Raw genomic sequence first — 27,294 nt, 5'->3', positions numbered from 1 at the left:
TGTTGCTTAGGACATATATACATACATACATACACATAAATGTACATGCATGCATACGGTAGGTCTTAACACACAGCCATTTTTTTGTTAAAGAGCCTGACAGCTGATGGGAGGAAGGATCTGCGGAAGGATCTGCATGAGGACCTACTAGAATTACAGGCACACTACTTATTATGTTGACTACTCATTTATTTGTGACTTATTTATTGATTATTTCTTTATAAATTATTGATTATTTATTTTTCAGTTTGTTTGTTGTTGTTATTTGTGCACTTTGTGGCGAAGCTTTAAATCTCATTGTACTTGCGTAATGACAATAAAAGCATTCAATTCAATTCAATTCAATTCAGCAAAAAATTAAAAATAAATTTCTCTGCGCTCCTACTTAGAAAAACTATAGAAACTAAATCTTTGTAAAGCACGTATGCCTGCATGAGGACCTGTATATACTTTAGTAGAATTATAAGCACACTACTTATTATGTTGACTACTCATTTATTTGTGACTTATTTATTGATTGTTTCTTTATTATTTATTGATTATTTATTTGTCTGTTTGTTTGTTGTTGTTATTTGTGCACTTCGTGGTGAAGCTTTAAATCTCATTGTACTTGTGTAATGACAATAAAAGCATTCAATTCAATTCCATTCAGCAACAACAAAAATACATTTCTCTGCGCTCCTACTTAGAAAAAACTATAGAAACTAAATCTTTGTAAAGCTCAATGGGAACTTGTGAAAAATGGGCCAAATAGTGTCCGGTGAAGTCTACAATAATAATCACAATGCGTTGAGCAAGGCATCTTCCTTCCAAAGGTGAAAGCTTGCTGGAGTTGGCGCAATCTGAATTGACTGTTTGGGCTGGACGTGAGAGGACCATGTGACGGGGAGAGGTTGTCCCATGTGATGCGACTGATTCCTGGCCGACGGTGCTCGTCTGTTATGGCTCCTCCTGCCTCAGTGGTAAGGCCGAGACGTAACACCAACGCAGGGGACCGGGAGTAACCCGACCGCCGTGCGATTTTCTGGAGCTCACTGCGGAACATGACAGATCTTGCAATGCTCCTGGGAGAGGCATAGACGTTGCGTTCGACGTCGCCTCTTCTGCTGTGAAGGCTTCGACATTTCTTCCCCATTAACAACACCCCAAATGAACTCCGTCAGAGCCGTGAACAGAAGACCAAGGCGAGTCTCGAGGCCGCGCCCGGTGCAGCCGGAGAGGAATCACCAGGAAAGAGGTATATAACCTCAATAATAGCCAGAGTAGCTATAACGTTGAGCATTCACCCTCTTGATACTTATTTCAAAGTGTATTTATTCGATTGAAATGGTGTATTCGTCAGTATTCTTTCAGATGTATGGGATGTCAGTGGTTGAAACGAGAGGTAGTCAATGCAAGCGCCTGCATCGGCTTGTGTTGTCAGGAAACGCCGAGGATTTTATGTTTCCAGGCCGCGCTTTGTTTTGCTGTATTTTTTGCAGTGCGTGGGCATTTATTTCACTCTACTTGTCTTGCAGATGTTGAATTGTGTGTTTTCTCACCGTCCAACGTTTGTTGTGATGGTGAAATGACGATCTCAAAGCGGAGGTTGCTTGTTTTACGAGTGACAAACGTAGGAAATGGTACACAAAGTGGTTGTCGTAGCAGACTCACTCAACCAAGCTGGACCAGAAGCTATTTTTAGCATGTTTGGTTAGCTTGTTGTGCCCAGGTGTTTCGCATCAAACCCTTGCTTGTCAAATAAGGAATATACAGCTCTGGGATAACTACTATGGTTTGATTTTAATTTGCAGTTACGTAAATTGTGTAATGTAGGAAAGAACGTGCTGCGACTGTTAAACGTAAACATTAGCTGCTTATGCTTTCAAGTGTGTTTTGCTATAGAATGAAATACGATCAATGGAGATCAACGGAGCATTTTGGGATTTATAGTTATATAGCAATAAAGTGCCAGTCGATATTTAACGTCATCACTGCTAGACTGTTGCTATAATGTGTGCTCATTAAATATATTGAAGGACATTTATTACCCATTAAAAATCGCAACAGGGTTGTTTTTGCACGGTCGTCTTTGCAATTTGTAGCTTCCTAAAATTGACCCGATTGTTACAGTGTTTGTGGTGGTTACTGGCACAGTAGCCTGGGAGAGTCATCTTTGCAACCAGAGCAACAAGCAGAAAGGCTTTGCATCTCAAGCTAACAACCTCATCATTGCTTGCTGTGTGTAGCTCTGGGTGAATGCTCAATTTAGGCTTGCTTGAACCCCCTTCTTGATGGGATCTGTATTCGTTTCTGGGGCATACAGAGTAGGTAATTACATTTCTTTATTCCTTCAGTTGAGTCGTTACATTATTGGTTTAGATTTACAGAAAAATGGGAGCCGTATATACTTCAGGTCTGTTTAGTAAGTTCATATTCATGACATGTAGTTGACTAGTTTCACTGGATTTAATTTCTATTATTACCAGATGAGGACGCTCCTGCAGATATGGTTGCAGAAGAATCTGGTCCAGGAGCTCAGAATAGTCCATACCAACTTAGAAGAAAGTCTCTTCCCAAGAGAACCGTGTGTCCGACAAAGACAAACATGGAGGTACTACCGACAAAATTACTATGTGCACACTATAAGCACACATTTATCTCCTAAAAACTTGACATGTTCTTCTCATAGGGTGCTTCCACTTCAACCACAGAAAACTTTGGACACCGACCCAAGCGACCCAGGGTTTCAGGAAAATGCCAAGATATACCATGTAACTATACACAGTGAAGTCTTGTTTTGGTGTGGGTGACTAGGATCTGCACTTGATAGGTCTAGCCAAGACCTCTGCATGTTTTCCCAACTCCTGTGTGGATTTTCACTGGCTCCTCCAGTTTCCTCTCATCAAAAAAAAACATGCATATAAAACTAATTTGTTTGTAGGTGTGAGTCAGATGGTGAAAGGTTGTTTGTCCTTACGTGACCGGTGATTGATTGTTTAGGATGTAACCCCGCCTCCTGGCTATAGTCAGCTGGGATGGGCTAGAGTATTCCCACAACCCTCGTAAATATAATTGGTTAAAATAACGTATATATTTTTGGGGGTTGTATTGTATTATCAGGATAAAATCCAGTGCATAATACAAGCAAAATTCACTTGAGATAATAAAACATTCTTGGAAACCTCTCCCATTGGAATATGGGTTATTCAACAATGTGTGTTATGTTAGCCTTGAATAAAAATGATAACAAATGAAGGGAATTGAAACATGGAACATGCAGTGAAGGATTAGCTAGTTTTGTTTTCTATTCCCTTTACTGCTGCTCAATGCTGTTCAAATTTCAAAAAGTCATTAACATAAAAATCAAAAGATCATTAAGTAAATTCTTATTGGGGTAGCTTCAATATGAGACTGAATTATTTTGAGACTAAAGCACAAAATATAACTTCTTGTTATAAAAAGTGTATGCATGCTCCCAGCTCTTCACTCCATACATATTTACTTCAAATTTGTTTTATGTTACTCTTTCCAGCAGCCCCAGCAGAGCAGTATTTGCAAGAGAAGCTTCCGGACGAGGTTGTACTAAAGATCTTCTCCTATCTACTGGAACAAGATTTGTGCCACTCTGCACTTGTGTGCAAGCGCTTCAGCGAGCTGGCAAACGACCCCATCCTCTGGTAGGTCTCTCCTGGAGTGTTACATTAGTTCAATGCCTTTTTAAGAGAATGTTCTGAACATAAAGCATTCTAGGGGAATACTTACAATGATGTATTCATGTTTTAATAATAGTCGCACATGTGTTTCTGTCATGAATTGCCGCACTGTTGCTGTCAGGATACTAAAATTGACTGTTTCAAGTCCAGAATATGTATAGTGTGTATATGTTGTCTAGATACTGGAATAGCGCACTCTTAATATGTTGCGTTTGTACGACAAGGTTTCACAGTACTTTTCTCACGCAAGTATACTTTGCAACCATATACTGCAGGTTGAACGGTTTTAAGCAATTATGCATCTTGTTTTAGGAAAAGACTGTACATGGATGTCTTTGAGTACACACGACCTATGATGCACCCTGAGGCAGGAAAGTTCTACCAAATTAACCCAGAGGAATATGAGCAGCCAAATCCCTGGAAGGAAAGTTTTCAGCAGCTGGTATGTTGTCATTTCATACACTTCCCAAATCATCTTTTCTAATTTTACTGCTCTGATTACAATATATTTAGTTTTGACATGCGCAGCCAAACTGGGACGCCGCCGTTCGCTAACCAAAACGAATGTAACGTCCCCCAACTGCAACAATGAAACATAAGGCTTGTTATCCAGTAAAAATTCATATATATATAAAATACTATCCGTGACCCTAATGAGCATAACGCGGTTTAGAAAATGAGACATGAGATAAAATACTATATTTATCATAGTGTTATTAATACTACAGGGTTCAAAGGTTAAAATAAAAGCCAAAAGCAAAAGTGGCTGCCTATATTCCAAAAATACACTACAATCACATCATCTGAACATTTACAATTTTAACTACTTTGACTGAAGCTGTTAAGAAGGGTTTAACCCATTCATTTAAGCTAAAGTTAGAAAGCCTTTAAGTTCAAGTGCAATTTAATGCAGCTCAGCAAGCACAAAAAGAACATTGATAACAAAATAAAAACTCTTTTTTTTTTTACTCTTACCTTAAAACATTTTGTCACTCTTGTCCTGCGTTAAGTCATCCGTGTTTGGATGAGTAATGTCATGTAAAAGGACAACACTGGAGGCCCTAAGTGTGGCCTTCCAATTTCCCGGGTGCAATTTGTGCTCATTTGAACAGCTTTTACGGTTTCCTGGAACAAAAACATGTCTGAAATATTTTCACTGTAGTTTCACTACCACCATTTATCTCAATACAGTCAGACCTCAAATAATGTTTGTTGTGTTTAAAATGGCTAATTGTGTGATGGTCTGTCTACAGTACAAAGGCGCTCACGTTAAGCCAGGTTTTGCAGAACATTTTTACAGTAATCCTGCGAGGTACAAAGGGAGAGATAACATGTTTGTAAGTGACTTCCCTTTCTTTTTTGTTCAAGGTTCTTACCTATGTATTAATTTGACTTATTCGTTTCCCCTCCTAAGTACTACGACACCATAGAGGATGCTCTCGGTGGGGGCCAGGAGCCCCACTTTGATGGCCTCATATTTGTTCACACTGGCATTTACACAGATGAATGGATCTATATTGAGTCACCTATCACAATGATTGGCGCTGGTATATGTCTTTCCTTTCTTATTCTCTTATTTTTTTTGTTTTCGTTAGTAAGTCAACATTGTCGTTAGACCTTTTTTCCTCTTTATAGCTCCTGGAAAAGTGGCAGAGAAAGTCATAATTGAGAATACCAGAGACTCCACGTTTGTGTTCATGGAAGGCTCAGAAGACGCGTATGTAGGATACATGACCATAAGGGTAAGATTTTAGGTTTATTATTGTTGTGTTCCTGAATTCCTAAGACAATGTGATCATCGTCCACTTGTGTCTACTTTAGTTTAATCCTGATGATAAATCCGCCCAGCACCATAATGCACACCATTGCTTGGAGATTACGGTCAACTGCAGTCCAATTATTGACCACTGCATCATACGCAGCACATGCACAGGTAAGGAAACATCCTCCTACTTTGGTCGTCTTCAAGGATTTTCATTATGTTAGTGTCAATTAATGTTGATTCCGCTGTTTCAGTGGGGTCAGCTGTGTGTGTTAGTGGCCAGGGAGCTTGTCCCACCATCAAGCACTGCAACATCAGTGACTGTGAAAATGTCGGGCTTTACATCACGGACCATGCGCAGGTACCATGGCTTTTCACCTTTTTTTTTTTGTTTTTGGGTTTTTTTTTCTTCGACGTATTCCGAAGACAACTAGTCTGAGAATAAGCTTTTGTAGGGAATATATGAGGACAATGAGATCTCAAACAACGCTCTCGCTGGCATATGGGTGAAAAATCATGGTAACCCAATCATCAGAAGAAACCACATTCACCACGGCAGAGATGTCGGTGTCTTTACCTTCGACCATGGCATGGTAAATGGAACTGTTTGAAACAGCAACTTGTAAGCGGTATTCTCATGGCGTATACAATGCTGGTTGTCTAAGTTCAATTTTTGGTTTCCAGGGTTACTTTGAGAGTTGCAACATCCACAGGAACCGCATCGCTGGTTTTGAGGTGAAGGCGTACGCTAACCCGACAGTGGTGCGCTGTGAAATCCATCATGGCCAAACGGGGGGCATCTACGTGCATGAAAAGGGCCGCGGACAGTTTATTGAAAATAAGATCTATGCAAATAACTTTGCCGGTGTGTGGATCACGTCTAACAGCGACCCCACAATAAGGTCTGTATGGCTCCCTCACTGCAAAATTGGTCTACATATGTAGTAGTGTGTTACACACGGAAATATTTTGTGCTTTCGTACAGGGGAAACGCTATATTCAACGGTAACCAAGGCGGCGTGTATATATTTGGTGATGGCCGCGGTCTCATTGAAGGAAATGACATCTATGGGAATGCCTTGGCCGGGATACAGATCAGGACAAATAGCTGTCCTATTGTCAGGCACAACAAGATCCACGATGGCCAGCACGGTGGCATTTATGTGGTATGACATAGATTAAGATAGAATATTTTCAAATAGCAATTTTTTAAAATGCTTTTTGGTTTTCTTCTTCTTTGTGCTACACAGCATGAGAAAGGACAAGGTGTAATTGAAGAAAATGAGGTGTACAGCAACACACTGGCTGGAGTCTGGGTCACGACGGGCAGCACGCCGGTACTGCGCAGGAACAGGATACACAGCGGCAAGCAGGTATGATTTCAATTGTGCTTTAGAAGGTCGGTGATTTTCTTTAAAAAATGGATTATCTTTGATTCTTGCAGGTTGGAGTCTATTTTTATGACAACGGCCACGGTGTTTTGGAAGACAATGACATTTACAATCACATGTATTCTGGAGTTCAAATAAGGTTTGTTTGATGATGAAGGTTTCAGCTTACTTACTTCATTTGGACTTGTGAATTGCTCTAGAAAGAATCTTATATTGTTAATTGCCTTTTCCGCAGAACTGGCAGCAATCCCAAGATCAGGCGGAACAAGATATGGGGTGGTCAGAATGGCGGCATATTGGTTTACAACTCAGGTGTGATGTCAACTTCTTCCCTTTTGATTTCCCAAAGACTGGATCCCAATTTTTCTAAAAATTGAAATTGTGTATGGCAGGCCTGGGCTTTATTGAGGACAATGAAATCTTTGACAATGCTATGGCGGGAGTGTGGATTAAGACAGACAGCAACCCCACCCTGCGAAGAAATAAAATCCACGATGGGAGAGATGGCGGAATCTGCATATTTAATGGCGGACGAGGTAGCTATGTTGACATGAAAGTATTACATGCAGTGAGACCTTTTCACCGATTTACTTTAATATTTTTTCCTAGAGCAAATGGCTATTGAAATTGCGGAAGAGCATCATCTTTCTTTGGTGTTATTACATTATGATTTTTCTCTTTCTCCAAGGTTTGCTAGAGGAAAATGACATCTTCAGGAATGCCCAAGCAGGCGTCCTCATCAGCACCAACAGTCATCCCGTCTTGAGGAAAAATCGAATATTTGACGGCTTTGCTGCAGGTCAGTCAGTCAGTCTGGAATCTTTCATCTAGGCTAGAGAGTCAAGAAAGGCACAGTGCATTCCAATTGCGTTTGTCTTCACCAGGTATTGAAATTACCAATCATGCCACAGCCACTTTAGAGGGCAATCAGATCTTTAACAATCGCTTTGGAGGGCTTTTTCTTGCATCTGGTGTCAACGTTACAATGAAAGGTATTAGCCTCAGACTGCCATACTTTGAGCAGCGACTATTAAATGACTACTGCAATATTTCTTCCCCCGCAGACAACAAAATTTTGAACAATCAGGATGCAATTGAAAAGGCTGTGAGTCGAGGTCAGTGCCTGTACAAGATTTCAAGTTACACCAGCTATCCAATGCACGATTTTTACAGGTAATTCCATGTTTGAGAAGTAGATGACAATGTCACCTGCTCTTTCTGTTTTGTTGACTTTTCACGGCTCCCATTTGGCTCGCCACAGGTGCCACACCTGTAATACAACAGACCGCAATGCCATCTGTGTGAACTGCATCAAAAAGTGCCACCAGGGACACGACGTGGAGTTCATCAGACACGATAGGTGAGTGTTTGTGAACAGCTTTTATAGTATTGAGACAACTTTGTATTAAATATAGCTGATGATGTGATAACTTAAGAAGGTACACATATGTGTTTGTCATGAGTTGATCTGGTTAAATATGTAAACATTTCTTTCATCCATTTAAAGTGATTGTCATGTTCCTGCGTCCATCGCCTGCAGGTTCTTTTGTGACTGCGGGGCAGGAACACTGTCAAATCCTTGCACGTTAGCCGGAGAGCCGACGCATGACACAGACACCCTCTACGACTCGGCGCCTCCTATAGAGTCCAACACGCTGCAGCACAACTGAGCCTTAGACCACAAGCCCAGTGAGACCTCAGCAGTAACGGATGCTCGGGACCACAGATGAGGAAACCCAAATTTAAATACAGACTCTCACAGAGCATTTACAATAAGGTGGAAAAAAAGACCTGGATGTAAAAAAAAAAAGCCTAGCCTTTCTTCTTTTTGTTCCTTTTTTTATTTTGTAAAACAGGGAGATGCCAATGGGAAAAAAAACTGCAAACCAGCAGAATGGCTCATGCTGGAGAAATAATGCAGCCACGTCCAATGTGGCAGAGACGATCCGATGGAATAAAAGGCCCGAAAGGCCGCTATGCTTCCATCACTTGGTGACCGAGCTCCTCATACGATGTGTATGAGAATATCCGAACTAGCACTTCCACCCCTCAACTGTTCATTTGATTTTAATGCTTTTTGTGTAGTTTTGTATTTTCATGCAAAAACCTTACTGTACTTGAATGTCCTTATTTTATTAAATGTGTTATTTGTTTTATTATACCCCAGAATCGCTGTAATTATACTCATGTCGCAGTATCTAACTTCTTTCTGTGAAAGAGAACTGAGAGGGAAACACTAAAGTTTCTCCTGCAACATTGGCTTATTTGCAACCTACAGAGACTGACTCGTACTTTGACAAGACTTGACTTCACTTCATAAATGCATGCATTTCTCCCCAATGAACTGTTCTCTTTGTGTATTTATAGAAAAGACACTTTATGAAATTAGGTCCGCTCTTTCACAGCTGGACGTAGCTGGTTAATTTGAAACCTTTTGCAATGAATTTAGAAGTATATACCTGTCCACAGGCTTATTGTTCCATTTTGTACTTTAATCGCCTAATTGTTTCTATCGGACTAAGTTGCAGGTCTTGTGAAATGCTTTTCAGTTTTTTGTTTTTTTTTATCTCTCCCGGATTTGTCAATGTTGCAGGAAAACCCAAGAGCTGAGACCAGTATCTACATACAGCACTATTATTTCATTATCCCTCCCCAATTCATGTGTACTGGTGATTGTGGGTTCTAATTCAGACTGAAATGTATGCATGTATCATAACACCTAGACTTAATATATTGTGAAGTATTCAATAATCGTTATGTAGGCGCTAGCTTGAATTAAAAGGGTTTAATTTCCTAGGTGAACATTTGTCCATTTTTCTTTTTTTTAATAAACTCTATTAGATCACAAAATGTGTTTTTTCCTCCTCCAACAAAAACATGCCAACACCAAGCCATTCACAGTCGACAAAGTATGACAGTATGACAAACTATCAGAAAGGTCATTTCCAAACTACATGGTTTAGATCATATCAACAAGTGCGGCAAAAGGGGACTTGTCCTGGCTGGTGTCTTCGGCAAACTGGCCGAGCTTCCTGTAGTACGTGTAGAGAAAATGAGTTAGACAACTGTAACAGAAATGAACAAAAAAATAAATACATAAGACACTGAGAACATACTTGAAAAGTCTACGGCCTATGGTGCTCTTCTCAAACTCTCTGGCCTTTCTGTGCCCTGACTGAATGACGTTTTCGGGTAGGCTGGCAAGTCGGGCAGCATTGAAGCCATAGCTCTTGGGACACGCTCCTGAGATGAACATGTAGAGGAATGCAATGGTCTCTTGGCTTGGATCCTCACATTCATTTTCCACCTCGCACGCCTGAAAATAGCATGCATCAAAACACATATAGATCACCCTGGATACACAGCATGCGACATTATAAGATCATTTGATTGTTTTTGGCTTTTATTGATATATTTTTTCCCAGTACATTTTTCCATATTGTGCTACCACAGTAATAGACTCAAAAACTAAATGTTGAAAATATACCATGTGGCCGAGGCGGACAGCAGGGTTATTGGCATAATCCTCCACCAGGGAGTGGTAGTGTGTGGAAAAGAGTGTGCGGCAGCAAATCTTTTCGGCAAGCTCCTTCACAACAGCACACGCGATGGCCGTGCCGTCATACGTGGCCGTGCCTCTTCCTACCCACAGATTGCAACTGAATAATTAGACAAAAAAAAAAATCACCGCAACGAGTAAATAAATGCTTACCTAATTCATCCAGGAGCACAAGAGAGTGTTTTGTGGCATGGTGCAGAATACACGCCGTCTCGCTCAACTCAACGAATAAGGTGCTTTCTCCTACAGAGCACCGCATGATTTATCGACAAGAGAGCAAAAGCATGGAAAACATCCCGCGTTTAGCTACTACTTTACCCGCCATAATCCGATCCGAGGCACCCAGTCGAGTGAAGACTCGATCGACCGGGGTGAAGCGCAGACTTTCGGCAGGAACGAAGCACCCCAGCTGAGCGAGGACAATCACAAGACCACACTACGCAGAGATATAAAACAGTTTAATGATTAAACTGCAATTAGAATTACACCATCATCCTCATATACGTACCCACGGGGCACCCACCTGTCTCATGAGCGTGGACTTCCCACCCATATTGGGTCCCGTGACGAGGACACAGGAAGCATGACTTTTTTGCTCGTCATCTTCCTGCTGCCCGATGTAGATGTCATTGGGGACGAAGTTGTCACCAAAGAAGGTCTTGGTAACACATGGGTGACGAGAACCCACAAGATGAAGAAAGGGTGCAACTTGTTTATCACCATCTGGGAGAACCACCTCTGGCCTAGCCATTTGTCCAGCTCCTCCTCGGCTGTAGTGTGATAAGGCTAACAGAACATCTGAAAACAAATTATTACAACGTTAGCTTAAGAGTAAGACTAGCTTTCCAAATCCAATTTAAGCAGATGAATCTGAAATGAATTTTACTTCTATTAAACACATTTTATTACTATTAAACCACTAGTTATGTGTTAATAGATGGCGAACTAGAAGAAATTTTTAAAAAAATCCAATCCAATATCCTGTTTTTGGTGTTTCTTCAGAGGGTTGGAACAAATTAATTTGTTTTTAGTTCATTTTAATGGGAAACGTCCGCTCGAGTTATGAAAAGCTCGACATACGATCTCAGTCCCGGAACAGATTAAGATCGTATGTCGAGGTACCACTGTATATCTAAATATGTAAGATTGGGCTTATTTCCATCTCCAGTCCCTATGGTACAGTGGATATTAAACAAAACAAAAAGAAATGTTAATACCGAGCACAGCCATGCACTCCACTGCCGTCTTCCAGTTGCTGTAGTTCTTGTCAAAGTTGAAGAATAGCCTCCTCATGCAGTCTTTCAGGGCAGCGTCTCTCTTCTCCTCAAATCCTTGCAACTCATAGAACATCTGCTCAGACTCCTTTGTCACGTAGCGCTTCCAACCTTTTTTAGTCGACTTTACATCATATTCTTCTGGAATATTCCTCTCAGAGACGCTGTCTGGCACCTCCATCTGAAAACGATTTCGCCCCGTGCCCCAGTATGCCATGTTTTTACAGCCAATTCTCTTTTTCTGTCTGTCCAGATAATCCTGCAGTTTTCGCTCGCAATTTTGCAGGCCAACCATAGCCTCGTCGTAATCTGGGTCGAAGCCCTCCTTCGGGTTTATGACACCGGTGGTTCGAGCTTTGTTATGGTCGAAAGCTTTTTTCCAGCGCTTAAGTTCAGTGGAGAGATCAGGAAAGAAACCGCCGCCATCACCCTTAAGGCTGACCACCCGTTGCAACAACGTGGATTGAAAGTCCCCAGTTACTGACGCAAAGACGTTGATGATATCCTGCACTGTTTGGAAACCTTCGACAGCTGAGAGAAAGTCGGCTATTTTTCTCTTGCTGTAAGTGACCTCCTCGTAGAGAACCGCCCGGCTGTCTGGGTGGTCTTGACCCCTCAAGGGTGTGCCAATGCTATGAATTTTACTCAAAAGGCGCTCCAAATCTGGAAGCTTCTTGAGCAGGTCGGAAGCTTCCAAAACTTGGGCTTGGGCGGCCATCAGATCTTCCAACGCATCCAGCCTGTCCCTGATGGATGTGGGGTTACAAAGCGGAGCGCAGAGCCACTGCTTGAGCAACCGCTTTCCGAAAGGGCTGGAGCAGGTGTCAAGGAGCTCCAGCAGCGTTCCCTCCGTGCCTCCAGAGCCATTCTGGAAGATCTCGAGGTTTGCAAGCGTCACTCCATCCAAGACCATGCACTGACGTGTCTGAGCAAAGAAACTCCCCTCTCCGATGGCCTTCTCCATTTCAACATCAACGGGGATGTATTCCTCAAAGTTAGCCATGGAAAGCAGTTCCTGGTCTACTAGACACTTCTTCAAGTAGAAGATGCATCCACCCAACGATGACAGCGCCAGCTCGTAGCACTTCTTGGGCGTTAGACCGAGTAAATCGGTGTCAGATGTCATTTTTTGAAGAACAGAAGGTAGCCTTTCCTCTCTTTTTCCATCCTTCGCCTTCTGCGATTGAAAGTAGTCTCCCTCTGAAAGGGTTTTCAGAGTCTTCTGAGCATCCCAGAACTGAGTGCTTGAATTGAGCCCCTCCTGCTGCACTGACGACAGAGAAGCTTTAAGTATTTTGCGCGTTTCAATAGATGGGTTCCCCTTCTCAAAAAGCACTTCAGCAGGCGGAAAGCGTGCCATCAGAGTGCGTAGACGGGAACAGTGCCTGTCATCTGGAAACTGGCCAACGTGAAAGAAGCCCACAGAGGTATCCACAAAGCACACACCATACAAGCGGCATGACCCCCCCTTTCCTTCGTCTTTAGATTTCTCCTTTAAACTTAGCAAAAACTTGCTCTGTGTCTCAGCAGGAGTACCATCCAACACGCTGTAGGTCTGCGTGCCTGGCGTTAGGATCCTGCATACTTCTCTCTTCACGACACGGTCAAACTTGGTGGGCGTGAGCAGGGTCTTACATCGCACTTCCATCATCTCTGGGGTTTCTGTCTGCTCCACACGCGCCACCTTGTAGCCCTTCTGGACCAGCACACTGGAGAAGCGTGCAAAACCAATCTCTGGAAAACCAGAGTGTGCCCATGCGCCTTTCATAAAAGTCAGTCCGAGCTCATTGACTCCAATCACAGCGTCCATGTGGTAGAGTTCATAGAATTTGCCCACCTTGTAGAAAATCACAGTGTCAAACATCCGGGATTTGATAAGCCACCACTGTCGCATACCAGGAGTATTTTTGTTACTGAAATCTTCCGGTACATACAGCGTGGTACAATCATATCCGTCGTCTGTCACTTTCCGCCTTTGGCTATCTTTCCTCCTATGATCCTGCAACCACTCCAGCTTCTCATGGTCCCAAACTGTGGATTCTCCATTTGTGCCTGATACATTGGCTTGACTTTCAATGGTGTCAGGAGCCGAAAAGATGGATAAACGAGACTTTGTTTCGACGGCTATAGAAGCCGGGGCTCGTTTCCGTGCACTGGAAGGGCTAGCGGTTGTCTTTGGCGTTGTCTTCTCCGGCTTCTCGGTGAGACGTTTGCGCTTTCCAAGCTTAACCGGGCTTTCGGCTTCCGACTCTTGTGTACTCTCTGCTTCTTCGACCTCACTGCTGACAGTGGCTTCTTCCTCTTCATCCTCGCTGCTGCTCGCAGCTTGGTCTGGTTTGAATGCTTCATCGGATCCTTCGCTATCTGAGGCCACGATTATGCGGCGGCGCTTGGTTTTATTTTGCTTGGAGCGGGTTGTAATTGAACTAACTTTGGATGATTTTATTTCCATATCTTTGTCTTGGTCTTCATCGCTGACCTCATCATCTGTCATTGTAGATTTATCAAGCTGAAAAAAATAAAATAAAAATGTAAAACCTATTAGACTGAAAGGCGATTTTCAAAAACACTGCTGTCTTTTTCTTCAAAAGTAATTGTTAGTAACTAACTGTTATTAATTTGTATCACCTCTATTTCTTCTTCTTCCTCCTCTTCTTCATCAGAAGGATCTGTGCAGACGGTCAACTTTAATCGGTTTTCTGGGCTATCAAACAAGACTTTGTCGGCAAGCTCCATTGCACGGCGCATTTCAGGCTTCCCGCTGAAAAACAACCCTCCAGTTTTAGCATCACTACTGTCAGAACCTAGAAAACAATGAGAAGATGTCCCACAGTGAGTGAGGTTAGTCTTAGTCGGAAAACCAGTATTTCTACAATGGTCAAGACCAACACAAGCAATGGCCAACCTTGGTACTCTCTAATGTCTTTGGTGCGGACCCATCCCCGCGTTGGCGGTTCATCAAAAAAATGGACATGTATGCGCTGTTCCCGGCCACGCCCCCGCATCTGCTGGCCAGTGAGAGGTTGAGGTACCACCATGCATGGCCACCACGGGTGCCCCTCCAGCTTTGACCACACGAGGGAACCAGCACTGAATGAGCATGTGGAGGTCCTGAAAGTAAAAATGACGTCCACGAATGATTTTGATCTTTTCATCATCATGAAGTGTGGACCATTGTAAACTTTAAATTGCCATGTCAATTGGGGAAAAACTACTCCAAGAAAACATACCTTAAGAAATGTTGTCGTCAATCAGTCTTTTGCAATCGCTCAGGGCCATTAATTACACGTCAATATTGTTACATTCGTAATAAAATGGAATCCATTTATCGTGTGAATTAGTAAAGCATGCGTAGTGAGTGAGTAACAAACAATAGTCGTGTGATTCTAGAACCAGTGTCGTAACTAACATGTTTGATGCAGAATTCATCAAAAGTATACACAAATGATCCTGGGATGAGAAAAAAAAACTTACACTTTTTTGGCTGGTGTTTCCTTTCCACCGAATAGTTTGTGGAGACCTCCCTTCGAATTCTTTGTGACACTTTTTGGTTTGATTTTGGGGGATTTGCTAGGTAGTAGTTTGGCCTCTTCTTTTGGAGACGAGTTGGCTTTGTCGACAGATGACGGCAAATCGGCCTCGGCAGGTTGAGCACGAGGCTTCGACTTGGACATCGGCGGTGGAGATTTGGAGAAGAACTTGAAAAGTGTGCTTTGCTTTGCCATGAATAGACCTGATCGGTAATCCTTAGCAGTTGCTAACTTGCTAGGCCGACGATATAAACACGCAATAGTAGCTGTATGTTCGCGGGAAAAAGAGGCACTTCCTAAAGAGGGTGTGGCTACGACCACTGCCACCCAATGATAAACGAGGACTTGTAACCTGGAGTTTGCATATAAATACTATGTCGTATTTTTTACGCTAGATGTCTTAAGTCACCGGCTGGAGCGTTCCGTTGTCGAGTAGAGCGCAAATTATGCATCTAGCTTTGTATGTTTAATATCTATTCCCGTGACCCAGCAAAGCGACGCATTTGACACAGCGACCAAAAATTAGACCTACAAAGCACCAAGCCTTTCAAATTTTCCCTTTTCAGACCTGTTTTATTTTTCTATAAATACTAATTTTATGAACAGTAAAAATAAACCTTATTTCACAAACGAACAAAATTTTCGCTTTAAGTGAGCATGACTAGTTTAGTCTTAACCGTGCGTGCCGTTCATAACCAGAGGAGGGCAGTAGAACAACATTAGCGTCCCAATTTGCACCTTTTTTACATTCTTTAAATAGTAAACCGAAAACTTTATTAATTAAAAGAAGTTCACATATTAATCATTTAGACATTCCAGATCATCGATTGTTTGCGGATTGTTTTCGACCTGGCCAACTATACGAAGGGAACAATAATAAGATGCAGCTGTGGTGCAACCTTCAGTCATTTAAAAAGGGTCACCAGCTGTTTGTGTTCTTTCTTACAATAGTAGATGGCCTAGCATAGGGTTGGCAAACAAGTTAGACACAAAGAGCAAAAATGTTAAACTGTGAGAGTCAAAGAGCCACACGATGGAGTGCCACCAGGTCACCAAGTGTTTTCCTGTCCCACCAAAGACCCCCATGACCTGGTCTACTTTTGGTGCAGACCCGCAAAGCTCCTGCAACCCACTCCAATGATACTCAAAAACCAGGTCAGAATACTTGGCTTTCTGCTATTCCTAAACTAATTTTTATCCAGTCTTTTTCTACACTGCCTGCTAGCATAGGGGAGCAAGGGTGTACATAACAAAATAAAAAAAAAATTTCACCCGAGGCGGTCCGGCGGCTTGAGTGGTTAGCGTGTCGGCCTCACAACTCTGGGGTCCTGGGTTCAAGTCCAGGTCGGTCCACCTTTGTGGAGTTTGCATGTTTCCCCCGGGCCTGTGTGGGTTTTCTCCGGGTACTCCAGTTTCCTCCCACATTCCAAAAACATGCATAGTAGGCTGATTGGACACTCTAAATTGCCCATAGGTATGAGTGTGAGTGTGAATAGTTGTCCGTCTCCATGTGCCCTGTGATTGGCTGGCCACCAATTCAGGGTGTCACCCGCTTCTGGCCCGAAATCAGATGGGATAGGCTCCAGCACCCCCCACGACTTTAGTGAGGATAAAGCGGTTCAGAAAATGAATGAATGAATGAATGTCCACCCAAATCTGAAATTCTGGCATATGGTTTGTTGATGATAGAAAGCATCTAATTGGGGAAGGATTATGGAAGCTAACGCTGCAATTGTTGCATGAGAATTTCTCTTTGAGGAGACACTAAAAATCACATTATCGCAGTGCTTTCATGGCAGGAGTAAACATTAAATGACTGCCATATGTTACACAAGGCAAAGTCTCCTAATTAATTTTTTGCAGTTATGCAGACTGAGGAGCAAAGATAATACAGCTTTTCATAAAGTAAATGAAAAACAACTACGCCAAACTGTCACACTCAGTAGTCCTTGTGTTTTACTGCCAAGACAAAATAAAGTGGTTGCTGAATTGTTTACGGGTGACATGTTGGTTTTTCCTCATTTGTGCTTGATTTTGTTGGACAGCAAGATAAGGTTCCAGAAGAATTCTCTCAAGTAAAATTAACAGTCATCTCTTATCTTAACAGAATGTTGTGTGGGATTAACTGTAGCCCAAAGTGCAGAATTGAATAACGGCAAAAGCATTTAATCAATGTATGCAAGACAAATTATGTAGTGTTGTGGTTTTCATTTTGCCTGTGCAAGTCTGAAAACAGATAAACCATGGTCAACTTCATAGGAATGGCGTTTAAATCATGGGCAATGTTCAGTGTGGTTAAAAAAATAAATAAATACATTTAAAAAAAAAACCTTGGGACTAATGGACGCAAGGTGTATTAAATATTTATACCCAGGACACACATACATTAATTCCTAAGACATATTAACGTGTCAAATGATTTAAATCTACAACGTACGACTCGTACGGTGTTTGTAAGGTTTTTTGGGGGTTTGTAAGGGGAATCATAATCATTTATAAGGGCAGTTATCGGCAGAGGTTGACAGGTATGCAAATGGAAAAGTCCCGCGATGATCTTAAATTTATCCAGTTAAGTTGCAACATGACAGATTTGTATGCAAAATTTGCTATTCACTCATTCACGATGAATTACAAATAGGGGAGATCATTTAAATCCCTTTAACCCCTTTTTGAAATGGGGTGGAATAGTGTAAACATGGGCTAACGTATGACTTTAATAGTAGAGTTTGGGAATAAATATCTTGCATCTATACTCTTCTCCCTCTCTCATCATGTTGATTAGATCAGTCTAATGGTGAAGAAACGCACAGAAATATTCATGGAAATGTTTACAGTTTGAATGAATAATAGTGTTTTAGGGAGGCACCAACAGCTTTTATTTTTTTGTGAATAAGAGAAGGGATTTCTGCACCCGCTTTAATAGTGTCCAAGCAAATGCTGTTATTTTCCAGCTTCTCCCATTTGCACAGCAGTTCAATTGATTAAACGGATTGATATCCTGGAAGTTTCCCAAATGTGTATATGCATGTGGAATCAACTTTTTGACAGCAGATAAATACTACCTTTTATGGATCATGCCGACACAATTCCTTGCCGCTGAATCTATTGAGTTATAGGGAGATTAAATCAATGTGTTTTGTGTCCTTTATCATAAGTTAGTGTATGGCATTAAAAAAATCTGATTGTAATATTTTTTTTCCCAGGTTTGTTACATTTGTTGTTTCACAAAAGGTAGCTTTGTCACCTTTTTTTCTGCAAGTTTACTAATTGTCTAATAGTAGCACACATCACATTCCTGCCACTGATTGTTTGCATTTTTTTTCTCTATCTGAATGACATGAAGATATAAGAGAAATATTCCATTACATTTATTTGAGTGCAAAAGTTGGATCTCTGGTAGTCAGGAGATTGACAGCGGCAGAATAACTTTTCCCTTGACAAGATTGAGAAAGCAACTAAAGCGGCTGTTGAAAAAACAAAACGTGTGACTATATCTTCCACACGGTGCCGAATGGTCAATTTCGCTCTTATTTGGATGTTTTTCCGTTTTTTACTGCAGAGTGTTGGCAAATTGGGTTATGCTTACCACCACCTGCACACCAAAGCAGGAAAATGTGACAATATTGTTGCAATTCCGTGAGAATATATTCCACCCTTTCCTCAGCAAGGTATTATGCAGATTCTCAACGTTTTTGCATTTTTTTTTGACGGAGATGATGACAAATCCATTAAAATGAAATCAATTTCACCATTTCATGTTAGTAAAAGAGGCATTCAAAGCCGAAAGCTTCTCCCCTCCAGTACAATTAGTATTAATTTGACTCTATCTGATGCAAAAGGCACCCAGGTTTTATTGTATTTGAGCTAGCTGTCGCGGATGTAATATGTAATAATAAACAACCCCGTGTGCCGATTTGACGTGGAGATCATAATATAATTAATTGGCTGAATAGATCAGTTACCCTTATCTATTAACCCCCTCTCTCTGTTCCCATGGTAATTGAAAGAGCAGATGTCAAAGGGTAATTGACTTGTCATTCTCAGGATGCGCAGTCTTCCGTGTACATGTAAATGTCCTGTTTCCATATTTTTACATTACTCATTTGCTATGCGCACTCTCTAGGAATCATAAAAGCACCAACAGAACCTCCAAAATTGAGCCTAGTAATCTGTTCTCATCGCTGGTTGCCTTTTAAGTGACTCCAATCTCAAAACATTGTCGCATGGGCTTCAGTTAACTATCAACTGTGCAGACTTTAATCCCTGAAATTAGATTTTTGAATATTTTCAAGAGTCAGACAAGTAGTAAAGCATATTTTGTTCTTGAGTTAGCCGAGGGGTGTCCAAACTACAGCCATTGGGCCAACTGTGGCTTGTTTGTATGAGTTGAATTAAATAAGTTTTACATTTACTATCTGCATTATAAATGACTGAACATTGGTAAAGTTTCAGTAGGCTTATGAATTATGACTCAACAAATGTCGGCATTGCCCCTGGTGTTGGAGTTGCTTTTTTATTGTATAAAGGCAATCATCACAATGTGCAAATCAATTTTAGCTTTGATATACATATAATGTTCACTGGAGTTCTCCTTGAGCCAAAAGTCATTACATACACCCTTGAGGCATTCAAGCTCTTACGTAAAGATCCTGAAAAATGCTGTGCTAACTTTGTCCATCCTGCTTCACTCCATTCATATTGAAGACAAAAAGACGAAAAGAAAATGCTGACTTTTTTTTAAAGCCAGCAAACCTCACATCATTCCAGCTGTCCTATGGCTCTGAAAATTCATCACAGGTCAAAATTCATCTCATCTCATCTCATTTTCTGAACTGCTTTATCCTCATTAGGGTCGCGGGGGTGCTGGAGCCAAACCTAGCAGGGCTTAAGGAGACAAAGGACAACCATGAACACTCACACTCATACCTAGAAGAAATTTAGAGTGTCCAATCAGCATAGTATGCATGTTTTTGGAATGTGGGAGGAAACTGGAGTACCCGGAGAAAACCCACGCAGACCCGGGAAGAACATGCAAACTCCACACAGATGGACGTGACCTGGATTTGAACCCAAGACCCCAGAGCTGCGAGGCAGACACACTAACCACTCGATCCACCGGGCCACCCCGGGTCAAAATAAAATAAAATAACAATACTGAGTAGAGTTCTCCTTTACAGATGTATTAAAATGGGGTACACTGATGCCACTTGTTACAATTTGTAAAGGAGAATTGACAAGTTGGCTACCAATACTCAAAGTAAATGATTTTAAAAAAAAGTTGAAAATGATAACTTGTGTAAACAATGTGTAAAAGAGTCTCCACATTTGTTGTTTAGTTAAGCTCGGACGTTACCTCGAAAGTTGGCGAGCTAACTTTGTATCACCATTTAAACCACAAGAACAATTACAAAAACAGGCAAAATGAAGTTCGGGAATGACTCTTCCAGACATCTCAAGCCTTTTTGGGGTCTCGAATGGTTGGACTGACATATTCAGTACGACATGCTTTTATTAAGTGATTCCAAACGATTTGCCATCCTAATCACTTGGAACAATCTTAAAATGTAGATGTAATACAAACTACCATGAGCGTGTGGTACATTTGTGCATCCTGCGGCGTACAAAATGGGACAAAACCATGGGTGGACAATGCAAAAACACTGTGAGGAGAGACATGCTTCATCACTGAAAAATAATTCTACTGGAAACTTAAGAAAACACTATCAACTGCTTTTGAATATATATATATATATATATATATATATATATATATATATATATATATATATATATATATATATATATATATATATATATATATATATATATATATATTTAAAAATCACAGTAACTTCTGTATAATGCGTCCAAATCCACAAATGGGTATCATAAAGGATAATTCAAGTTTTTTTCTTGAGCTCATCTCTTCAATCAAGTAAATGACAGACAGAAAAAAAATCACTTTAATATGAATGATAGCTCTTAAAAACATTGGAGAGCATGAATATTTTTTTCTTTGAAAATGACTTTGTGGGACACTGCAGACTGCATTTAACCTCCCCAGCAAAAATGATAATGTATGCTCGTCCACATTATTGTATGATTGACTGATCTTCCTAATGAATGCAACTACAGAGGCCTTTTTTATGACTAAATTTTGAATTGAGCCATTACTAAAGAGTTGAACCGAAGCAAATATCTTTTGGAAAGCTCAGCAGCAATTTTGACTCGTTGCGCTAAACTTTGATACAGTTAAACTGTGAATTATTCATGCCTTGGTCACATTTTGCACAAAAAGGCCTGCATATTCCTTGAATGGGTATATTTTGGTTGAAAAAAATGCATAGAAATGTGATGAAAAAAATATTCACAGTTTTCTGTTTACCATCCATTCATTTTCTACTCATCGTTAGTTGAAAAAATAACCAAACAAAAATTTGTAAACATCTCTAAATAATAAGGGCGGTCATTTGTATTTCCTTAATTAGATGAAAAGGCATCCCTGGAAGATTTATGTCATTAACTTTATGCTTCAATTAGTCATTTTTGAGTAATTAGTCATTAAACGTGCCTAGCAGAGCAACATCACTGAAATATATGATTCACACATAAATGCCCATAAAAGCAAATAATATAGATCGTAAAGCTTCAGCTACAGTTTCTCATTTTATGTCATTAAGCCAAAATGTGATTAACATTAATTTTAAAATGTAAAGTGATTATTCCATTCATGGCTCATTGACCTTAGAATTTTATCACTTTGGCACCCCTAAAGTTAATCTTTGTATAATTCGCAATATCCTCAATTAAGAGGAAAATCCAAGAAACCTCATTGGTTAGCAGTTCTTTATTAAAAAGTCTTTTAACCCGTTCATTAATTTTTGTGAGCACATAGGACGCAGGGGTGCTGGACACTATCCCTGCCAAATCTGGGCAATAACCCTGAATTGGTTGCCAGCCAATCACGTGTTACTTTTAATTACCCCACATAAAACTAAACCTACTCTCAATGACTTCAATGTGCAACACTAAATCATTTACATACACAAAATGTTATGATTCCCTGCAAGTAATGTGAAATGCCTTGTAAATATCATGTTAAGCAGTCAACAAAACAATGGGTCAAACTAATTTAATTGTAGTATATTTTACATTCATGCCTATGTTTTAATTTAAGGGCGGCCCGACAGATTAAGTGGTTAGTGCGTCGGCCTCACAGTAGGGGACCTAGGTTCAAATCCAGGTCGGTCCACATGTGTGGAGTTTGCATTTTCTCCCCGGGCCTGTGTGGGTTTTCTCCGGGTACTCCTGGTTTCCTCCCTCATTCCAAAGATATGCATGGTAGGCTGATTGGTCGCTCTAAATTTCCCCTAGGTATGAGTATGAGCGTGAATGGTTGTTTGTCTTCTTGTTCCGCCAGTTCAGGGTGTCCCCAGCCTCAGGCCCAAAGTCAGCTGGGATAGGCTCCAGCACCCCACATTGTTCTAGTCGTGAGATGGTTCCTTGCCTGCTGCATTCAAAGTGCCAAAAGAATGCCAGAGTGCTTAAGTCCATGCAAAAATCAATGCATTAGGTAGGTATCATGGTGTGATTGTTAAGAAATTACACTGTATATTTTGAATCCAACTGATTGTAATGGTATGTACAAGAAGAATACTTAACTGCACTCATTTCTTATCTGTGGTGGGCTTTATTTGTAATGAATTGGATTTCCGTCATATTTCTTGGGCAAAAGAGAAGTAAGCAATGTTGAGATGAGAAAAAAATGGTAAAAGTGCCTTAAGGAAACAACAGTGCTGCATTAAAGGTTTGTACTGATGAATTTTTATCAACTCTTGCATCGTATTGACTGAACTTCGGTGGGAGAAGATGAAAGGGAATAGTATACATTCAGTAAATTAAAAAGTGATTTTTATGCAGCATCTTGCAAATTTTGCATCATGAGCAATGAGCATGAAAACCAACCGATCACTCGCCTTTAATAGATCGGAGAAGTGGACTCATGAAATGATTGTAGCCAATAAAAATACACATTTTGAAACATAAGATGAATCATTTTTCTTAGGACATGCGTGGACTGTGCAAGGCAGTTAATTTCGATACAGACATGCGTTCTTATGTGAAACTTACAGGAAGCATTCCATCATTTCTCAATACTGTATTTAAATTCTCCCTTCCAGCTATTTTAACACGCATGCTCCAGGTAATCTAAAAACCTCTAACCCTGTAGTCCACGGTTATGGAGGAGAACATGGTTGCTACTCTACATATTATCGTAACATACAACGTATGCTGCCGCTTATGAGGAGTGCTTGAAAATCCAATCAACATTTGGTAGAGTACTCATTTGTATTTTTGATCGTGATGACCACATCTATTGTCAATTCATGTCATAGACCTCTGTGCAGAAATGACTCTGTATAGGTTAATAAAGCCTATAAATTATTTAGGCCAAGCAGTGTGAAGGAGTAAGGTGGGGTTGCAAGCTTAATTCTCGTAACCTTTATAAACCACCGTAACTAAGTCTTTTCTATTCATAAGCTGTGGCTATTGAGTATGCGCCGCAGTGTGCCTGCTTCAACTTCTCTGAGTCATCTTGTCGATTTTTGAGTCATTGCGTCCTGAGTTGAGACTCGGATCCACCGGGTTCAACTGAGTCACGTCTGTTATTTTTCTTTTTTCTTCAAGTCCGATTGGAGTAGCAAGTCATCGAGTTTGCAAATCGTGTCAGAGTCCCTTTGAATCAAGAAAATCAAAACTCCTGCAGTCCAACACATCCAGATTCACCTTTCTGTGTTTTCAAGCAGCGCGTCATAACTCCAATGTGTACCACATCCAAAAGGCAAATTCTTCAGGATCAAACAAAATTTCATACAAAGCTGTTGTAGACTATAGACGAGTTACAGGTATAGTATTTCAATACAACATAACATCATTCAGATGCTCATGTTAAATCCCCCCAGGTTCTTGAATGCGCTCATGTACGATCAATAGTAGAGCCAATAAATGCTCCAATACTCAGTGTGGAAAATAAGTATGAGAGAGAGCTAAGATAAGGACGCGAGGATAGTTATGGTACTGTGAGAGAGAATGTTTATAGCAATGCATGTGGCCTGCGAGGTTATGAAGCTAAGATGTAGAGCAGAAAAAAAACCTTTGGCTTTTGATTTGCCATGGTGATGAATCTAGTTCTGACAAGAATCTTTTACTGACTGCTATTATGAACACTATCGCCCCAGGTCCCATCGCATCCACCCCCTTTCTCTGTCAACCTTCTCCCTATCTCTACATGGACATCAAACATAATCGCACAGCTTTAAATCACACACGCCTCTGTAAAGACACTTGCCGGCAATAAGGACATTGATCGTGGAGTCTGACAAGATAGGACAATATACTCTCCAAACACCCTGAGCCATTAATCCCCACCAGAAGATTTACACTGAAATCAGCAAGAATATCAAGCTCTGCAGGCTTTTAGGTCACCATTGTTTGAGAAAAAGAGAGGCAGTGAGGGATAGAAAGAGAGAAAGGGGAGATTGAGGAAGGGAGGGGCCGAGAGAGAGAGAGAGAAACCTGAATCTGCAATGATCCCTCCCTAGATGAAAACCGCAAATACGCAGAAAAAGACAAAATCGATGGAAATAAAAAACCCTTCAGGGTTTTGTTTCCCAATTTAGACTTGCCCAGCTTCTGTCTATCTGCATCATTCAGCATATAATGCGCCCTACTTCCTTTGTCATTATCTCCTTCAAACAAACAAATTTAAATCTCATTTATTCTTTCTTTTTTTTTTTTTTTTTTACAAGTGCATTTCCTCAGTACAAACATTGCGTAATACATTCCAAGTCTTAACATGTGTTTTCCTCGCCACATTCACCCGTGAGAGGAGAGAGTCAAGGTGGAACTCTTTTACCCTTCAAGTCAAAGTCTCCGGCCACAGAAGCGTGTTTAGAGCTGATAAGAAGGCCGTTGACTTTCTCGTGAAATGGACTTTCCCTCTTGAATTCCATTTTTTTTTCACAGCAAGAGTGAAAAGCGAGATGTATCTTTGTTGCCTGTTGGTGTAAGGCGCAGTAAGCCCCTCCTATAGCAGCCCCAACAAATCTGCTACATCATGCTTCGAAATGACTTTCCTGTCACTCTTGTGTCAAGATAATACCTAAAAGCCAAGAAAAAGTATAGACATGGTGCAAAGATAACACACGAGAGGTATAATGCATAGATTGGTATATGTGCTGTATCATCCAGTGATTACATATAGTGTTTTAAATGTTAATATCACCACTGATTATGAACATTCATACATTTGTTCTCTCTTTCTATTTAGTATATATGTATATAGATACATACACACACATAAAAAGAATAGGAGTTGGTCCATATGCCTCTCTTGGCTCTATTAAGGAGTTCAGTCTCATAAATGGTGCTTGCAGATTTCATTTTGGATGTTTGGAATTTGACACCCACTCAGAGTCATTTGTGATCCTGTTTGAAGTCTCTTTAATGCAATCAGCATCTAATAGTCAAGGATCCCTAAAAGCTGAATTTTGAAGCTCAATAGTTCATACAGTCTGCATCATGAGGTACAATCTGTTTTTCCTCCACTGCATCTGCTCCAGTGGTCTTCTTCATCTTTTATCTGGAGTTACTGGTTTCTGCTAGTCTGTTGTTCATGATTCCAAGGGCACCCACTCCCCCAGAGAAACCGTTATGGCGAGAGCTGCCACAAACCGTCCTGGGATACCCATTGGCCGACTCCGAAAGCTGCTTCTGCATGATGGCCAGCGACACCTTATTGGATGCTGCCAAGTCTTTCATAGAGATCATCTCTCCGGACATTCTCCGACCCTCGGTGTCACTGTCACACGGTCCGTCCGGGAGAGGCGAATGGCGTCCTTTGGAACCTGGTCGGATGGCGTTGCGTCTCCCCTGGAAGGTGCTGGCCTTATTGCAACGCTGACAAAACAAGCAGCTCATCTTCTCCAGCATCCAATTGAGCACTTGCTTTATCACTATCGAGATGACGTTAAAGAGTGAGTAGATGCAGCACACTCCTGTTAGCAAGAACAGGAAGTTGGCTACCCGGTAGAGACCTTGGTATTCATAAACCGCATTTTGACTGCTGACAAAGTCTCCAAAGCCAATGGTACTGAAGGTCACAAAGCAGAAGTACAGTGAATCTAAGTAGTTCCAGCCCTCCACCGGGGTGTACATGGCCGAAGCACAGCAAGAGATGATGATAGCCGAAAGGCCTAGAATTAGCATCACGTGGTAGACGGAAGGTTTCCACCCAGGTAGGCAGAAAGCCGAGAAGTCTCTCTGGACCCCCGGTGGGAGGAGGCCACTGGTTCTGATCCGCCTCTCCCTCACAGCTTTCATGACGACGGCCAGCAGGGTTATTATGCGCTCCAGGAAGAGGTTAAAGAAAAGGATAGTTGCAGCACAGCCCAGGAGACCGTAGAAGATCAAAAACACCTTGCCGGCAATGGTTACAGGTGTTGTCATCCCAAAACCTGTAGAGACGAAGAAACAAATTAGGAGAAGCAGCATGAATTTTTTTTACCAAAGTTTGACAAATGTCTGCTTCATCTACTTAAAACTCAGTGCAATGAACTAATGATTTGGTAAAATCTAATGAGCAGTTCCATGAAAATAAAACAAAATTGTATCCCCAAAAAGGCTTTTTTGGGGGTCATGTTTCAATATAACACCTTTCTGAGCATTTCTCGACATTTTGGTAGCCTTTCACATATTGACTCAAAAATTTCCGTTTGGAACAAGTTTTGTTCATGCGCTCGGGACGTAACCCGAATTTCCACGTAAGTCAGATTTCACCAATTAAAGTTGAAATTTACGTCAAACAACTTTGTATATAAAAAAATTAAAGTACTATAACATAATACGCCGCAAAAATGGAGAGCAAGCGGGAGTAGCGGGGGTTAAGTGGAGTTGGAGGGAGCGTGAATGCTGCTTTTGTTTTCATTTTTGTTGGTGTCGGCCGTGTTTTACACTTCTGTGCTTTAAGGTGAAATTAAACCATTGAAAACACTCGGATGCCATTATCCTTGAAAACAAAATAT

At 41.0% G+C, this 27,294-nt stretch overlaps 3 protein-coding genes and 1 long non-coding RNA gene across 6 annotated transcripts in view; 2 read left to right on the top strand and 2 right to left on the bottom strand.

Annotated features, from left to right (window-relative positions):
• The first annotated feature begins 868 nt into the window (after positions 1 to 868).
• Positions 869 to 9,650, top strand: fbxo11a (F-box protein 11a). 3 transcript variants are annotated; one of them, XM_077612880.1, is made up of 22 exons: positions 873 to 1,237; positions 2,469 to 2,593; positions 2,672 to 2,753; positions 3,515 to 3,659; positions 4,008 to 4,137; positions 4,949 to 5,032; positions 5,110 to 5,242; positions 5,331 to 5,437; positions 5,517 to 5,628; positions 5,712 to 5,818; positions 5,913 to 6,050; positions 6,142 to 6,359; positions 6,443 to 6,623; positions 6,708 to 6,830; positions 6,902 to 6,987; positions 7,084 to 7,160; positions 7,241 to 7,384; positions 7,537 to 7,647; positions 7,733 to 7,840; positions 7,913 to 8,021; positions 8,110 to 8,208; positions 8,389 to 9,650. In XM_077612880.1, exons 1-22 carry the CDS (start codon positions 1,150 to 1,152, stop codon positions 8,516 to 8,518), a joined length of 2,637 nt encoding a protein of 878 aa, XP_077469006.1. In that variant the 5' UTR covers positions 873 to 1,149; the 3' UTR covers positions 8,519 to 9,650. The 3 variants fall into 3 exon arrangements, with proteins under 3 accessions (XP_077469005.1, XP_077469006.1, XP_077469007.1); XM_077612881.1 differs by lacking the exon at positions 873 to 1,237 and adding an exon at positions 1,697 to 2,310; XM_077612879.1 differs by having other exon boundaries at positions 869 to 1,237; positions 7,733 to 8,021.
• On the bottom strand, positions 9,619 to 15,535 carry msh6 (mutS homolog 6 (E. coli)). The gene is made up of 10 exons (XM_077612878.1): positions 15,156 to 15,535; positions 14,587 to 14,792; positions 14,310 to 14,485; positions 11,625 to 14,190; positions 10,931 to 11,205; positions 10,726 to 10,843; positions 10,561 to 10,650; positions 10,336 to 10,490; positions 9,965 to 10,164; positions 9,619 to 9,880 (listed from the first exon to the last, which is right to left on the bottom strand). The coding sequence occupies exons 1-10, from the start codon at positions 15,404 to 15,406 to the stop codon at positions 9,808 to 9,810; spliced, it is 4,110 nt and encodes a 1,369-aa protein (XP_077469004.1). The 5' UTR covers positions 15,407 to 15,535; the 3' UTR covers positions 9,619 to 9,807.
• Positions 15,536 to 16,092: 557 nt separating this feature from the next.
• Positions 16,093 to 27,294, top strand: part of LOC144085129 (uncharacterized) — a 24,587-nt gene continuing 13,385 nt past the window's right edge. The window contains exon 1 of the long non-coding RNA XR_013304026.1: positions 16,093 to 16,366. This is a non-coding gene — a long non-coding RNA (uncharacterized LOC144085129). The remainder of the gene's footprint in view (positions 16,367 to 27,294) is intronic.
• kcnk12 (potassium channel, subfamily K, member 12) overlaps positions 22,618 to 27,294 on the bottom strand; it is a 21,995-nt gene continuing 17,318 nt past the window's right edge. Inside the window, exon 2 of the mRNA XM_077614170.1 lies at positions 22,618 to 26,727. Coding sequence (XP_077470296.1) covers positions 25,850 to 26,727 — 878 coding nt within the window. The 3' untranslated portion in view covers positions 22,618 to 25,849. The remainder of the gene's footprint in view (positions 26,728 to 27,294) is intronic.

This window comes from Stigmatopora argus, chromosome 11 (genome assembly GCF_051989625.1).
Source record: "Stigmatopora argus isolate UIUO_Sarg chromosome 11, RoL_Sarg_1.0, whole genome shotgun sequence".
Classification (NCBI taxonomy): Eukaryota; Metazoa; Chordata; class Actinopteri; order Syngnathiformes; family Syngnathidae; genus Stigmatopora; species Stigmatopora argus.
This window is presented reverse-complemented; position numbering and strand designations above follow the sequence as displayed.

What these genes read in the sequence shown, in the direction of transcription:
- fbxo11a (XM_077612879.1), top strand. Translation starts at nt 1,150, where the DNA reads ATGAACTCCGTCAGAGCCGTGAACAGAAGACCAAGGCGAGTCTCGAGG. An exon ending in TAGGATACATGACCATAAGG is followed by an intron (nt 5,438 to 5,516) that starts GTAAGATTTTAG and finishes TGTCTACTTTAG; the next exon opens with TTTAATCCTGATGATAAATC. An exon ending in CATACGCAGCACATGCACAG is followed by an intron (nt 5,629 to 5,711) that starts GTAAGGAAACAT and finishes CCGCTGTTTCAG; the next exon opens with TGGGGTCAGCTGTGTGTGTT.
- msh6 (XM_077612878.1), bottom strand. Translation starts at nt 15,406, where the DNA reads ATGGCAAAGCAAAGCACACTTTTCAAGTTCTTCTCCAAATCTCCACCG. An exon ending in AGGAAGAAGAAGAAATAGAG is followed by an intron (nt 14,191 to 14,309) that starts GTGATACAAATT and finishes TATTTTTTTCAG; the next exon opens with CTTGATAAATCTACAATGAC. An exon ending in AGTCCACGCTCATGAGACAG is followed by an intron (nt 10,844 to 10,930) that starts GTGGGTGCCCCG and finishes ATCTCTGCGTAG; the next exon opens with TGTGGTCTTGTGATTGTCCT.